At 46.1% G+C, this 17,003-nt stretch overlaps 1 protein-coding gene across 4 annotated transcripts in view; it reads right to left on the reverse strand.

The window, feature by feature from the left end:
- SKIC3 (SKI3 subunit of superkiller complex) overlaps nucleotides 1-17,003 on the reverse strand; it is a 262,730-nt gene that overhangs the window by 46,366 nt on the left and 199,361 nt on the right. For all 4 annotated transcript variants that reach the window (XM_073590811.1, XM_073590899.1, XM_073590727.1 and 1 more), the window contains 2 exons: nucleotides 11,857-11,978; nucleotides 7,054-7,212 (listed from right to left, as the gene is read on the reverse strand). In XM_073590811.1, the coding sequence (XP_073446912.1) occupies nucleotides 7,054-7,212; nucleotides 11,857-11,978 (281 nt within the window). The remainder of the gene's footprint in view (nucleotides 1-7,053; nucleotides 7,213-11,856; nucleotides 11,979-17,003) is intronic.

The raw sequence follows: 17,003 nt of genomic DNA on the forward strand, positions 1-17,003 counted from the left end.
ACGGAATCGCTTCCCTTGCTGCCACCATCTTCCCCAGCATCCTCATCCCGAAACGAATGGAGCTAGGAACTGGCTGCTGGAGCTTCCGGCCTCCCTGCTGGAGGGGTACGGCTCTGTCATGAGGGAGACTCACCAACCCTCGGGAGGTATCAAAGATCATTCCTAGGAATAAAATCCTGTGGGTTGGGACAAGGGATGACCTTTCCCTGTTGACCAAACATCCTAAGCGGAATAGCATATTTAGCGTAATGTTGACATTCTCCTTGCATGCTCAAAAAGAGGGACCCTTCACCAAGAGGTCGTCTAAGTATGCAAGACGACTATGCCCCGAGAGTGTAAGACAGCCCTCATGCCTAACCTTAGTTTTGTGAACCCTCAGGGGTAGTGGCTAGCTCGAAGGGCAGCGCCGCAAACTAAAAATATTGGCCCCGAAGAACCTTTTGATGCAGAGGAGAAAAAGAAAAAATGCAGGTAGGCATCCTAAAAACCGACTTAGGCTATGTATTCTCTCTGCACCATGCCCGATATAACCGAACGAAGCTATTCCATCCTGAAATGTGTGATCCTGATGAACTTGTTCAGGAGCCTCAGGTCCAAAATCGTCCTGACTGTCCCGTCCTTTTCGGGGACTGCGAAGAGATTGGAATAAAACTTCTGAGCCCTCTCAAGCTCTGGTATGGAATAACGACCTGTTGTCCTGGAGTGACCTGACGGCCCCCCGCAACGTCCCTGCCCTGGACTGTACCTTGGGAAGTCGGGCAGACAAAAAAACCGTCTTGGGGGTTCCTGACAAACTGTAAGTCGTACCCGTAGACACCAGTTTCGTCCCCCTTGAGTCGTGTGCTAACTCAACCCAGAATGACGAAATAAGAGCAGGCGCCCGCCTGCCCTGTTGATGTCGCCCATAATGCTCCCCAAGTCATTTGGCTGGGGGTTCTTGGCACCTCTCGACCTGGTGGGCGCGGAACCCTCCACTGGATTGGGTCTACATGAGACCTGTCGCTCCCTATTCTGGCTGGGACGACTTGGACCGGCCGAACTGGCTGCCGCCGTCCCCCCGAAGTTGCGAAAGACCCGAAACTATGTCGGAAACTAGGAAAAAAGGTTGCCTGATCTTCTGCTGTGGAAGGAAGCTGCTCTTTCCTCCTGCCGCGTCAGAAATGCACTGATCCAACTTTTTCCCCAAACAGGCCCTTGATAGGGTACGGAAGTCAGAGACCTCTTGGAAATAGAATCCTCTCGCCAAGCCCTTAACAAAAAGGGCTCTCCTAATGGCTACAGCGTTAGTGGCTGCCGATGCTGCACAATTGGCCGCATCCAAGGAGGCATTGATCAAGTAGTCTCCGGCCATAGGAATCTGATTTGTGACCTCTAACACCTCCGCAGGCTGGTCTCTATCTCGCAAAGCCTTATTCACTGACTCAGACCATGACAGCATGGCCTTGGCTCTCCCTGTTGCGCAAAGGAGGGGGCGAGCGCTGAAGGTGACGCTTCAAAAATACTAATCGAGCCAAGCTCTCAATGAGCCTATCAGAGGGATTCTTAATAGACTTCGAGACTAGACGAGATACTGGTGGATCCACCACTGGTGATTCCGTGGATCTCCTTTTTTTTTTTTTTTTAAAAGAGTTCAGGGGCAAATGGATATCTTGCCTCCATAGTCTCCTGACCCGAGAAGCGCCTATCTGGGCGTTCTCTGTGGCGCTGCCCAATTATCACGTCTGCCATGCCTGTTTTGCCTCATGACCCTGGAGAGGTGTGCACACGCATCTCGTGTCTGCTGTCCTGCTGTTCCCTAGAGCAGTGTGCACACTCACCTCATGACTGTTGGGCTGCAAGATGCCTGCGTTTCTGCTCTGCCTTCTGTGATCATCTCGTCATGTCTAGAATCCCTGATCATGTTCTTCCTATGGTCCAGCATAGGCTGGTTCTGTATTCATCTCGTCATGTCTGGAACTCTGATCATGTGACCTGCCTAGGTTTCAGCACTGGTTCTGCAATCATCTCTTCATGTCTGGAATCCTGATCATGTGACTGCACTCTGTGGTCCTGGGCATCTGAACTGGAAGTTCTCCCCTGGTCCTGACCCAGAAGAGGAGGTGCTATGCCCTATATCAGACCGCCCCTTCCTATGCTCAGGGCCTGATTATTGTGTTGCTTCCCTGCAGGGCTGTATGTCTGCTCGGTCGCTCCCTTTGTCTTGTGCCATGTCTTGTCTTTGTCATGCTTTGACTTGTAGTCCTTCCTGTGTTATCTGCCTTGCCTGTTTTGCCATGCCTTGCTTTTGCTATGCTTTGACTTGTAGTCCTTCCTGTGTTCTCTGCCTTGCCTGTTTTGCTATGTCTTGCTTTTGCTATGCTTTGACTTGTAGTCCTTCCTGTGTTCTCTGCCTTGCCTGTTTTGCCATGTCTTGCTTTTGCTATGCTTTGACTTGTAGTCCTTCTTGTGTTCTCTGCCTTGCTATTCCTTGCCTTGTGTTCCTCCCTATGGTCTCTTTCTTTGCTTGCTCTGCCTCGCTCTCTCCTATGGGGCCCTGTAGTGCTCCCTGGCACACGCACCATTTCTCCTCTCTTTAGTTCTCATTTCCAAGTCTAGTCCCAAGGTCTTTCCTTGGCCCGGCTCTGGGCTTCTGCCTACGCTCCGCTGCTAGACTCTGTCCTATTGCGCTCTCTTGCACGTTTCTAGGCTAGTCCCAAGGCTCTTCCTTGGCCCGGCTCTGGGCTTTGGCCTACGCTCCTCTGCTAGCTCTGTTCTCGCTCTGATCTGATTCTCTGTTTCTGCCTATGTTCTGCTCTGTGATCCGTACCTTCTACCTTGCCTTGTCCTTGCCTTGAACCCCGGCGTGGGTTCCCCTTGGCCGCCTCCTGTGCCAAGGTCGTGCCTCGTGCTGGCGTTACAGCCGTGTGCACTGGCCAGTGTGGCGTGCCCCCTGGCGTGGCTCCTAGCACGCACCCTGTCTTGATCCCTGGCGTGGCTCCTAGCACGCACCCTGTCTTGAACCCTGGCGTGGCTCCTAGCACGCACCCTGCCCTGAACCCTGGCATGGCTCCTAGCACGAAGGTTCCTTTGCCCGCCTCCTGTGCCTTAGTCGTGCCTCGTGCTGGCGTTACAGCCGTGTGCACTGGCCAGTGAGGTGTGCGTCCCGCGTGGCTCCTAGCATGCGTCCTGCCCTGTGCCTTGGCGTGTCTCTACACGCACTCTGTCTTGTACCTTGTGCCTTGGCGTGTCTCTACACGTACTCTGTCTTGTATCCTATGCTTTGGCGTGTCTCTATACATGCACCCTGTCTTGTTACTTTGTGCCTTGGCATGTCACATGCGCCCTGTCTCGTTGGTTAAACCTTGTACCTTGGCGTGTCCCCTACACATGCACCTAGCCTTGTACCTTGGCGTGTCCCCTACACACGCACCTAGCCTCGGACCTTGGCATGTTCTTTAACTCGCACCACGCCTGGATATCTGTCGTGCCTCCTTGCCTGAACCCTGGTTTGCCTGCCGGATGCCCGGAACCTGCCGATTGCTGCCAGAGATCGTAAGCTGGATGACTGCGGCCTGATGTCTGGAGCTGATGTCCGCAGCCTGATGCCTGATCATGTCAATCGTTGCCAGCGGTCCGGAGTCCGATGCCATTGTGCCACCTGGCACGTGCTATGCTATGGACCTTGGCGTGCCCACGCACGCACCCTGCACGTTTTGTTTTTACGTTTGCACTGAATGTATCCTGAAGTTCTCAATGAAGATATCTTGCACTTACCTCTTGTCTTGTCTGGTTTCCTGCTTGTCCCTGGTCGTCAGTCACTCACATAGTGTCCCCTGAGCCGGCCGTCTGGTCCCAGCAGTCGTGGTGGCTCACCCCCTTGGTCTTGCCCCTGACACTCCCTGTATAGGGGGTGGATTCTCACAAGGTCAGCTCGCCCTCGGTGGGTGGGTGCCACGACCCAGAGGATCCTCTCAAAAAATGGGCTCAGCAGGAGCTGAGTCCGTCACACCAATGCCTTCAAACTCTGGGTGAGTGCCAAAGACTCTGTGCGGACGCCTGGCCTGAGTAAAGGCTACTTCATGGCTCAAGGCCAGGGTAACTTCATTCTCCACCCCCAAGGTTTGGTTGACAGCTCCAATGAGGCTGTCAATTGCTACTGACAGCCCAGGATATCCAGGTCCGGCGGAGCGTCTGAGTCCCAATCCACACTCTGCCTGCTCCCGAACATAGGTGACAGAGAGCGTGATGCTGAACTCCCAGATGCCGAGGTGTAGGTGCGTTCCTTTGGCATCTGTCTGGCATAAGAGCGGCCCCTGCAGGCCGAGGGTTCTCGTGAGATGGAGGACCCTTCTCCGGGCGTGAAGAGAGTCGATCGCCTTTGTAAGCGACGCCATAGTGATAGCCTTCCGGAGGATTTGGCTCTCTGGACTCAGCTACCGGAAGGGGGCTCCTGGGCACGTTTGGGCTTAGGTCTCCCATTTGGGTCCCGGCCCTGGCTCAGGCTGCTTAGCAGCCACCAAGCTTCTCTACAGGAGATGCATGCAGCGTAAAGAAAAAAAAAAAAAATTGTGTGCTTTACCCTCCCTGGCCATATTGCATGAGCAAGGCGTTTTTCTCCTCCTTTTTTTTTTCCTTTTTTCCCCAGAGAGGGAACCGAGGGGGGGGGGGGGCAGGAGGGCACCCCCTGCGTGTCTAGCGTGCACCTGCAGCTCAGCTGCGCCTTACCCACTCCTGCGTCCTCCACGCCACCGCTCCTGCGCACCTCTCTGGGGCAGGCTGACCACCTTAACTCCCGCGGCCTATCCCACCCCGAAGCCGGGGCCTCAATTAATTCGGCGCCTGCCCGGCTTCAAGGGGCGGGCCGCCGGAAACGACATCCCGACAGAGGCGGGACTTCCGCCGCGGCCTAGCTCCGGCCAAAGCCGCAGGCTCAATTTTACAGCATCCGCCAGCGGGATGCGGCCGAGGACGGCGCAGCCGTAAACGCCGCAGCAGCGCGACTGCCGGAGGCGCCAGGCTCCGCAGCAGGAGTGGTCGGAGGCGGCGGCAGAGGTGGTGGCGACGGGCGCCAGCTTACCTGCAGGAGGAAGCACCAGGAAGGATTTGCTGCACGCTCCCAGCACACCGCTGCTGTGTCCGCATCTCTCTGCCCAGGAGCCCCACACACACGGCCGGTGATTTGCGATCTCTGACGACTCCACCAGGTATACTGGGGAGGAGAGGGGTGGTGGGGGATCCAGGACGGTGCAGGCACCCTAACTCCGTCCAGCTTCAGCCGAGGAGAGGGACCGTCCGCCGCCTTGCAGCACCTCCGTCTAGCGTTGGTGGAGCAGTGGGGGCCGCACAGACTAGTCTTGTGCCTCTGTGCAAGCTCATGGTTTCAATACCTAGGGGTGGACAAGGCTAAGTCTGGCATCATGTCCCACGTCGCGGGAGAGGATACGTGGAGGAGACACTCTCACGTGCTCGCCCGTTGATGGTTTGGGGAAATCGGACCCTTTCAATAGGATCCGTTGCCCCTGTCTCATCTTCTTAGAAAAAATAAAAAATTCTGGGAACCTGCCCAGATTTGTCCCACGGTGCGGGAAAGGATACGTGGAGACGATACTCGACACATGCTCGCCCGTTGATGGTTTGGGGAAATCAGACCCTTTCAATAGGATCCGTTGCCCCTGTCTCATCTTCTTAGAAAAAATAAAGAAAAGAAAAAAACAAACTAAAATAAAAAATTCTGGGAACCTGCCCAGATTTGTCCCACTGTGCGGGAAAGGATATGTGGAGACGATACTTGACACGTGCTCGCCCGTTGATGGTTTCAATAGGATCCGCTGCCCCTGTCTAATCTTCTTGGAACAAAAAAAAGTCTGGAGAAAAAAGACCAGACGTGTGCCTCCAAAGACACTAAGCAAAAAACTGGTTTCCGCCCGCAATCAGGGCGAGGGTGTATGCGGCAGGGGAGGAGCTAACCTTGTGTTGTATTGCCTAGTGTCAGCCTCCAGATGGCAGTAGCATACACCCCACAGTACCTGTGTCCCCCCAATGAGACGAAGGAGAAATTACATTTCCCTAACAAATCAATTCAGGGCCATGCTGCAAAAATGAGTACACTCTAATGAAAGTATATTGCGCTACCCGCTCCATAATTCAAATGTACCAATTCCATCGCCAAGATTTTTCTTGTGCTGCACCAGTTTTCTGGAATGCACTATCCCGGACAATCCGACTAATAACTAACCCCCACATTTTTAAGTGTGTTTTAAAAACACATCTCTTTTGTCAGTCTTATCACTTCAATTCACTAACCCAACTCTCCCATTCCCACTTTCTAAATTTTTCTCGTTATCTGGTCTCTCCTACTCCTCTGTTTCTAAATTCCACACGCACCCAATAGCACTTGGTGACTGTACCTACAAAGATAACAGCTGATAACTGGCTCACACAGGATTATTTCAAATGCCCCATTTACTATAATGAAAGCTGGACCATACATGACAAGCACTTTCCACCTATTGTGTCCCCCGTATTTTCTTATAGATTGCAAGCTTGCGAGCAGGACCCTCACTCCTCCTGTAACAGTTGAACTATGTGTGATGTCTTTATTGCTTGTACATATCTCCGCTTAATTGTAAAGCGCTGAGGAATATGTTGGCACTATATAATACTATTACTATTATTATTATTATTATTATTAAGGAGCAAAGCTAAAGTTTAATTAAACAAGAATTCAACAACAAGAAACTCTAATTATTCATTAGACAGGTGTGAAGCATTTTTGCATCAACTAATTTGAGTAAAACTGAAGATTTTGTAATGAATCTTATGTTATTAAACTTACTTTCATGTTATGGGTTAAAAAAATGTTCTATGAAACTCAGCCTTGTCAACATTTTGGAAATTGCTCTTGTGCTGAGAAAGATATTGATTAAAATCTTACTTTTAAGGGGTGTTCTCATTTATGCTGAGCACTGCACAGGACATGGAACACCTAAAGGCGTATCTAAAAACTGCACAGAAAAAAAAAATGTATCGTGGCAGCCATCTGCTGGGCGCGGAGATGAATTTCATGAGACTTACATGCCAGGCTGAGAGTGAATTTGGATTAGACATCACTGTCTTCTTCAGCTCCTCCAGAACAGGTTCAGGTACTGAAGTCTGGGACTGCAGCAGCTGCTTCAACTGAACTTGTCTTAACAGCAGAAATAAGGATGCTTGGTCAGGACAGGTTTGCAATCCCTGAAGTAAAAGAACATTTTCATTTTAAAATCGCGAAATGTAAAAATATATGTATATTTTTATTCAGCACGGGTACTGGTGAGCACTACTTATTATTTGTGCCTTTATGCACCTTATACATGTTTGGTCACAATTTGACATGGCCCTCTTACTCCAGGCATGGCTCTCTTATTTTAAATGTTAATAACATTTATTTTATTATTACACTATTATAATTATCTCTCCTTGCGGTTTGTAGAGTGATTTATGACCTCCTTGAACAATAAGGGGATCTTTGTACGGGTTTATATTGCAGTTGTGACTTACTATCCATGCACATGTGACTGGTGCGGTCAATCACTGATTTCAGCAGGAATGCCAGCATGCGCATATGATGGCTGGGGCGGGTCATTGGCTGCAGCAATCGCATAAGCATACGCAGTATGTCACCACTGCTGGAGTAAAAAAACGACCAGCATGAGCACCTAAGAAACAACGAACTTACCAAGTCAGCAATAGATTTATTTTTTTTGCTTTCCTTTTTTTCAGTTTGATCACTTTTCATGGGTCTATTATGTTTTTTATCCAGTCAACCGTTTTAATTGGAGATATTAATAATATATTACACACAAGAACACAAATAATAGATTCACACTAACAGGTAGCGAATACTACATATAGATAGATTTGTAATGGCACCGTAGTATGGAGGAAAGGTTCACTCTCCTATTAGTCAAATCAGTGCAAAACTATTGTCCCACTTTGCTAATAGATCAGAACACATAGGCCCCAATTCATAATTTGAGGTTTTATTTTCAAGGGAACCTCTCAGACTTCATGGCTCACCTACCATATATACTTGTGTATAAGCTGAGTTTTTGAGCACATTTTTTGTAATGAAAACGCCCCCCCCTTGGCTTATACACGACTCAACTGTCCCAGGGGGCCGGTGGTGGAGGGGGAGCAGCGGGTCACAGGAGGCAGGAGCCGGTGGCTGTAACTGTGCCCACTGCTAAAGAGAAATGAATATTCATTTCTCTTATAGCGTGCACAGTGACAGCTGCAGCCGCCAGCTTCCAGAAGACATCCATCCCTACTCACCTTCCCGTGTGCCCACGCTGCATCTTGTTGGTTCCGGCGCCAGCAGCATTTCCGGCCAAGCGATCAAGTGGCTCATTAAGGTAATGAATATTCACGCCTCTCCACTCCCATAGGCGTGGAGTGCATATGCATTACCTTAATGAGCGGGGCCAAATGTTGCTCAGCAGGAAGAGCTTCTGGCGCTGGAATGAGATGCTTCGTGGGCACGCAGGAAGGTGAGTAGGATGTAGGACGGGAGGAGGGAGCCATGCATACAAGGATAGGGGATAAGGAGCCATGCATACAAGGACAGCGATGGGGAAGTCATGCATACAAGGGCAGTGACAGGGGTGCCATGCATACAAGGATAGGCGATAAGGTGCCATGCCTACAAGGACAGGGACTGGGGAGCCATGCATACCAGGAAAGCGATGGGGGAGTCATGCATACAAGGATAGGGGATAAGGTGCCATGCATACAAGGACAGCGATGGGGGAGCCATGCATGCAAGGACAGCGATGGGGGAGCCAAACATACAAGGACAGGGGAGCCATGTATAATAGGGGATAAGGAGCCATGCATACAAGGACAGGAGAGCCACGCATACCAGGACAGCGATGGGGGAGCCATGCATAACAGGACAACAATGGAAGAGCCATGCATACAAGGACAGGGACAGGGGAGCCATGCATACCAGGACAGGGATGAGGGTACAATGCCAATGCATAACCGGCTTACACTCGAGTCAATAAGCTTACCCAGTTTTCGTGGCAAAATTAGGTGCCTCGGCTAATACGCGAGTATATAAGGTAAACAGCTACTATATCTCTATGCCATGAAACTTCAGCATTCTCACAGCCCCCTTTCTTTGCAATCTCTCTATACTTGTAAAGTAAAGCTTGATTCTGCCCTTGCATTATGTAAATAACTCGGGACTAGTTCGGTGGGATATTGATTTCCCTAGGCTAGTCCTGCCTCACATATTGAAAGAGCGCCCTTCTGTGTATGAGTAAGATGATTGGAAGGAGCGACGTCACCGCTGGCTCCATGTAAATCTCAAGCATTCCAGTCATTCTGCCCCCCTATCCCTCCGTATCAATAGGTAAGTAACATGGCACTCCTTTATGAAGTTAGACACATTTTTGTAATGCTTTTGCCATCAATACTAGACCTTCGTCAGACAAAACGAATTGCGTGTCATGCGTTGAGCGGTAAGCTGCATAGTATCCTCTGGAGCCTGGGCATTGTGATATAATACAGAGACACTTGGCACTCGTGTAGGAGTTTCTTATTTTTCTGGATTTACTACGTTTAATATGGTACATTCCCTTTGAATACACCACACGAGTGCCAAGTGTCTCTACATTACAGTTGATGGATTTGGTTATCCTACTTGTGCATGTCATGGCTCTGGATGGGAATTCCTTTTCCCATCCTAGGCTCTATGGAGTTAACTTTGCTGGCCTTCCTTTGGTCTGGGGAGGGCTATATTAACCCACCCTTCTGTTGGGTTTTTGTCAGTGATAGTTCTGTCCTCGGCTGAGCAGCTGACCTTGCTATACTTGTGTATACCATTTGTTCCCGTGTATCATCCGGCTTGTCCCTCGTTTAGTGCCTGCGCTCTGATTCTGTACCTATTCTATTCTCTGGTTCTGATCTCTGGCTTGCCCTCTGACTACTCTCCTTGTCTGTGCCCCTGGTTACTGCGTTCCTGTCTTGGTTTTCTAATTTCGGCTTGTGTTTAACCATTCTTCAGTCTGTGCCCTCGGATACTGCGCTACCCTCTGGCTTTTGTACTCAGCTTGTCCGATCTCTCTCTCTCTCCCGTTCTCCCAGCTCCGTCAGCTCTCGCTCTCACTATCAATCTCCCTTGCACGGCGGTTAGTTCCTTGCCCGGCGGTTAGCTCCTTGCCCAGCCACTCTCCCGGTGGTCACGTGTCTCAGGTCCTGTTTTATTGCAGCGTACTGTCAGCAGCGGCTGCACACTTCTATTTGTTACTGCTGTCTCCCCACTCACTTCCCGTAGTGTTCATTCCCTGGACACAAGCAGTGTGTCCGTCACAGTGCACCACTATATCTCCAGAAGTGCCTTGCTTTCTTCTCATAGGTATTGTGATAGGTCACTAATAAAAACTGCGCCTCACTTTTGGATTGAATAACAATAAACTATAAAATATGAAAATATGCCACCCAATTTTCAGAAGTGACGAGTATCCTTTTTATGTGCTGCCTCTCTAGGCAAGTGAAGTGTGCCAATAAAGCATGGGATCGTACACCCACAGCACATTGTCAGTGAGGCAGAACATTGCATGTATAATCGATATTTGCAAAGAGCTAATGGTGACGTCGCTCTTCCAAATCATGTCAATCGCGCACAGGTGGCATGCTTTCAAGACAAGGAGCAGGTCTGCAGAACTAGAGGGAAGAATAGACATGGTGGCGGATTAGGGCAGCTAACAGGTTCCCTTTAAAATAAAAAACAAAAATTATATATTGAGACCTACGTATCCCTTTAAGTGACTTTTCTTTCTTGACTTGTGTTAGTTGTTGCTTTTTTTTTTTTTACAGTAAATTTTTCAAAGTCCTAAATGTAAGTTGATGAATTTTGGACAAAATCAGTGATGTTTTTTTTAATCATCTTTTACCTTTTCTTGCAAAAATTCACATAATCTTTTAAAATGTCGTACTTTAGTCTTCACTTGTGCAAAAATAAAATTAGACACATTTTGTACTCCAGTCGGGTACTTGAGAACAATTTGAAAGTGTGCAAGTGACGAATTAAGACAAAACAGTTGGATAAGGAAAACTACATGTGTATAGCTCAACAACAATAAAGCACAAACCTAAAAGTCACTATAAGAATCTTTTTTACTCTAGAAAAAAAGCGCAAGGATAATGATGAATCGGGGCCATAGATTTTACGCCAGTGCAGAAGTTTTGATGAAGGCTGCGGTGGAGTAAAATGTGCCAAATTCATTAAGAGACGTGACCCTCTCTCGATGCATCCTTCAACTGTTATGTGCCAGTGTCAGAAATATACCACACTCATAGACTGGAGTACATTTGGGTCGTAATTTATGACACTTATGTGGAGGCAATTATTATGAATTTGTTGCAGGCTCTCTCTGATAAGCCCTGCCAACTTTGCATAAAGTAAAATGCAAAAGGCGCAACATTTTTGAGCAACTAGGACATGTGCAAATTTTTGCAACATATACAGCATTTTTTTTTTTAACGTCAGGTTTTTTGGGCAAATTGTTTGATGAATCAGTCCCTTAGTTTCTCATGGGGAGAGCTCCTCCGCTTGTCCCTGCCCTCCTGACATTGACCAGCCACTGTGTAAACAGATGCATAGAAGCCATCTGTCAATCACAGAACTCAGGTCACTGCAATCGTGTTCTATGCATCTGGTGTATTCTCTGACGGATTCTAGTAGCCAAATGACACAATATTTTTTGCCATTTTGGCTAATAGGAGAGCAGACTTGCTCAGATACTGGGATGCCCTTACATAGATCAGAACACTCTGCTAACAGATCCAGCAAAGATCCCGCTGACACACATCTATGTAATTAAACACTTTTACCTTGGTGCAGAGTGCCTCGGCCTCACACAGCTTATCCTGATCCTTCAGTGAGGAGATGGCTTGACATGTTGACCAGCTCTCCAGGGCCTGGGCATAGCCAGTAGGGAGTTGTTTACCTTCACCTGTACATTCGGAAAATATACATACAAGTGTGTGGAAATGAATGGTGATGCACAAAATTCACTTCTTTCACAAACTTCCGATTGTATGTAAAGAGACAGTCATGAAATATTACAGTTAAAAACATTAGAAAGGCGTTTGCTCAAACTTTCTAATTCAGCAGACACAATCACTATGATTTTATACATTGTTAATTGCATTTTGGTGGGGGAATTTCAGCGACCAGAAAATAAAAATTCTGGCTTTTACATTTTTTTTTTTATTTGACCATTCACCTAGTGGGATAAATATTATATTAGTTTGGGAAATTATGCAACATTGCTATACCAAATGTATTTTTTATTTTTTCATGTCACTATTTACTTTTGGAGTAAAGGTTGGCGATTTAAACTTTAGAATTTAAAAAAAAAAATGTTTCAATGTTTTTTTTCCATTTTTAATTTGTCCCCTGAAGGAACCAGAAGCTGTTGTTCCTATCCAATGCTAAAAATCCAAACTGTAATAAATGGTAGAAACTACATCCAGTCTGTTTTAACAGCTTCCTTTATGATTAGATTTCAATGTTTTACATTAACTTCAGAATATGTTCATAGAGTCAATAGACAATTTCAGCTAATCGATATTCATCATAATCATCACCATGACAGTCACTGGAGTCTCAGACCCTGACGAAGCTGCGCTTCAGCAGCAATACGCGTGGGGTTTCCCACATCACTTGTGTGCCGGGACTTATGCCCTTTACAATCCAGACGTCTTCATGGACCATCTCTAGTTGGTGACTTGATTGTTATTTGAGTTTCCCCTCCTGTTTTCCATTGGTGCTATTTTTTTTTCTCTGTATGAGCTCGCATTATAGCTCCTTGTTATACCTTGCAATCTTAGTGAGCTATTTTTCTCTCTTGAGGGATATCTATCCACAATTGCTCACAGCACCTTTTGGGTTTATTGTGACCTCACATCGGGATTATATTACCTCTTTAAACTTCCTGGGGATGCCCAGTTTGGGATTGTATTTATACAACTTACCATATATACTCATGTATAAGCCGAGGTTTTCAGCCCATTTTTTGGGGCTGAAAGTCCCCCTCTCGGCTTATACACGAGTCATATACCTGGGGGTTGGCGGGGGAGGGGGAGCAGGGGTGCCAGAGATCATACTGACCCCCCCTGACGCATCTCTGGAAGGAGTTTGTATGTTCTCCCCGTGTTTGCGTGGGTTTCCTCCGGGTACTCCGGTTTCCTCCCACACTCCAAAGACATACTGATAGGGAATATAGATTGTGAGCCCCACCGGGGACAGTGATGAAAATGTGTGCAAACTGTAAAGCGCTGCGGAATATGTTAGCGCTATATAAAAATAAAATTATTATTATTATTATTATTATCTCTGCAGCCCCCCCCGCTTTTCCAACAGTCTCCTTTCCTTCCTTCAGCGGTCACGTGGTACTGCTCATTAAACTCATGAATATGGGCCATAATCTATGGAGCATTTTATGGGGGCATAATCTATGGAGCATCTTATGGGGGCATAATCTATGGAGCATCTTATGGGGGCATAATCTATGGAGCATTTTATGGAGCAACGTATGGGGCATAATCTATGGAGCATCTTATGGGGGCATAATCTATGGAGCAGCATATGGGGCATATTCTATGGAGCATCTTCTGGGGCAGCATATGGGGCCATAACCTTTACGGAGCAGCATATGGGGCACATTATTCTATGGAGCATCTTATGGGGCCATTATTAACCTTTATGGAGCATTATATGGGGTGTATTTTGTATAGAGTATCTTAATAAGCCCATCATGAACTGTATAGAGCATTATATGGGGCTCCTGATTTAATATGGATATTCAAAAACATTTACAGTGCCTTGCGAAAGTATTTGGCCCCCTGGAACTTTTCAACCTTTTCCCACATTTCATGCTTCAAACAAAGATACCAAATGTAAATTTTTGGTGAAAAATCAACAAGTGGGACACAATTGTGAAGTTGAACGAAATTTATTGGTTGTTTTAAATTTTTGCAGAAATTCAAATGCTGAAAAGTGGGGCGTGCAATATTATTCGGCCCCTTTATTTTCAGTGCAGCAAACTCACTCCAGAAGTTCATTTTGGATCTCTGAATGATACGTCATCCCCTGAGGAAGAAGTTTTTAACTTTGAAACGCGTTGGGAATTAAATGTATAAAGCACACAACTTGTGAGGAGTGATGGTCTGGCAGCGCACGCTTAATCCATAAAAATTCCTTCTTTGAATCTAATGATCCAATGTTGTCATAAATGACTAATGATGATAAATATAATCCACCTGTGTGTAATCAAGGCTCCGTATAAATGCACCTGCTCTGTGATAGTCTCAGGGTTCTGTTTGATGCACAGAGAGCATCATGACGACCAAGGAACACAACTGTCAGGTTCGTGATACTGTTGTGGAGAAGTTTAAAGCCGGATTTGGATACAAAATGACTTTAAAAACATTCCAAGGAGCACTGTGCAAGCGATCATATTGAAATGGAAGGAGTATCATACCACTTCAAATCTACCAAGACCCGGTCGTCCCTCTAAACTTTTATCTCAAACAAGGAGAAGACTGATGCAGAGATGAAGAGGCCCATGATCACTCTGGATGAACTGCAAAGATCTACAGCAGAGGTGGAACAGTCTGTCCATAGGACAACAATCAGTCGTACACTGCACAAATCTGGCCTTTATGGAAGAGTGGCAAGAAGAAAGCCTTTTCTCAAAGATATCCTTAAAAAGTGTTGTTTAAAGTTTGCGACAAGCCACCTGGGAGACACACCAAACATGTGGAAGGTGGTGCTGGTCAAATGAAACCAAAATCGAACTCTTTGGCAACAATGCAAAACGATATGTTAGGCGTAAAGGCAACACAGCTCTCATCACCCTGAACACACCATCCCCACTGTCGAACATGGTGGTGGCAGCATCATGGTTTGGGCCTGCTTTTCTTCAGCAGGGACAGGAAAGATGGTTAAAATTGATGGGAAGATGGATGGAGCCAAATACAGGACCATTCTTGAAGAAAACCTGTTGGAGTCTGCAAAAGACCTGAGACTGGGATGGAGAATTGTCTTCCAACAAGACAATGATCACAAACATAAAGCAAAATCTACAATGGAATGGTTCACAAATAAACGTATCCAGGTGTTAGAATGGCCAAGTCAAAGTCCAGACATGAATCTAATCGAGAATCTGTGTAAAGAGCTGAAAACTGCTGTTCACAAACGATCTCCATCAAACCTCACTGAGCTCGAGCTGTTTGCCAAGGAAGAATGGGCAAGAATTTTAGTCTCTCGATGTCAAAACTGATAGAGACATACCCCAAGCGACTTGCAGCTGTAATCACAGCAATAGGTGGCGCAACAAAGTATTACCTTAAAGGGGCCGAATAATATTGTACGCCCCACTTTTCAGTTTTTGAATTTCCACAAAAATTTAAAATAACCAATAAATTTCGTTCAACTTCACAATTGTGTTCCACTTGTTGTTGATTCTTCTCCAAAAATTTACATCTGGTATCTTTATGTTTTAAGCATGATATGTGGGAAAAGGTTGGAAAGTTCCAGGGGGCCGAATACTTTCGCAAGGCACTGTAACCTACTGATGTCTCAATTTATTTTACTTTTATTTGTATCTATTTTTATTTTTGAAATTTACCAGTAGCTGCTGCATTTTCCACCCTAGGCTTATACGTGAGTCAATAAGTTTTGCCAGTTTTTTTGTGGCAAAATTAGGGGGGACGGCTTATACACGAGTATATACGGTATGTGTCTATGATCTATATTTTAAGGATAATACTTTATTGTGTACATTCTCTGCATATATTATTGCATTATGGCACTTGATAGAATTATGGGACTCTTGTGATGTATTTTGTATTTTAAAATGTTTTTATTGTGTTTTTTTCCTTGTTTACTAATACATTTTTGCACATCTATATATAAATAGAATTGCTCTAGTATTTTGGGTGCGCGCCTGTTATGCACAGTTCTTTTTCGTCTACATTCCGTATATTCTTTTTTGTGCATTGTGCAGGACCCCTGCTCATTGAAATATAATTTTATATGTCCGTTAGTAGAGCTCCCTTCCCTGCTTTTCACTCTGGAGTCTTCAGTAGGTCTCTAAGTGTCACGGCAATCGATTGGCGCCCTCCAATTACGTCGCACGGGGTGCTGAATGCTGTCAGAAGTTACTGCCGGGTGCTAGCTCTATAACATGAGTAGGATACATCCCAACTCCGCGCACAACCAGTCACTAAGGGTTAATACATCCTTATTGCTGTCAGTGCTCTATTTTTCTGGTACAGACTTTTAGAATATCTGCAATGACAAGGTTTACAATACATTTACATCTGTGCTATTTAATGTCGGAGGATCAGATTTTCCACATGACGGACACCAGCGACAGCCGATCCAAAACTGCTAATTTATTAGATATTGCAATACCTGCAATGGCAAAAGATAAGAGCCAGAACTTTTTATTTTTCTGTCCATATAGCCATGAGGACTTATTTTCTTGAGGGACGAGATCTAATTTTGAATGACAGCGTTCATTTTACAATATACAGACCTAAAAAAACGGCCGTTTTTCAGTTTAGATTCCACGGTGTTCATTCTGCGGTAATAATGAGCTGGGAAGATGACCCTTCGGGTCCGTGCAATGAAGGTGATGACAAAGGTTTGTGTCACCATTATAAGAAACCCATAACTTCATAATTTTTCCATTCATGGGGTTATAATTAGAGATTGCATTTTGCATAGTAAACTGTGGTTGCCATAGTTTACATTTTGTGACCCATAAAACATTTTTATTGCGTTTTATTGCATTTTTTGTGGGAAATAAGGCGACTTTTTAAAAAGTTTTATTTCCCAATTCTGGCGTAAACACCTTAATGAATCGACGTTTAGCTTATGGGTTTAATAATTTTATACTTTGATAGTCGGAACCTTCTTTGTGTGGAGTGATCAAAGCATGCCAGTGCGCCACTCGTTCTCTGTGGGA

This window comes from Dendrobates tinctorius, unplaced genomic scaffold (assembly GCF_039654945.1).
Source record: "Dendrobates tinctorius isolate UK_male_01 unplaced genomic scaffold, ASM3965494v1 ptg000003l, whole genome shotgun sequence".
Lineage (NCBI taxonomy): Eukaryota > Metazoa > Chordata > Amphibia > Anura > Dendrobatidae > Dendrobates > Dendrobates tinctorius.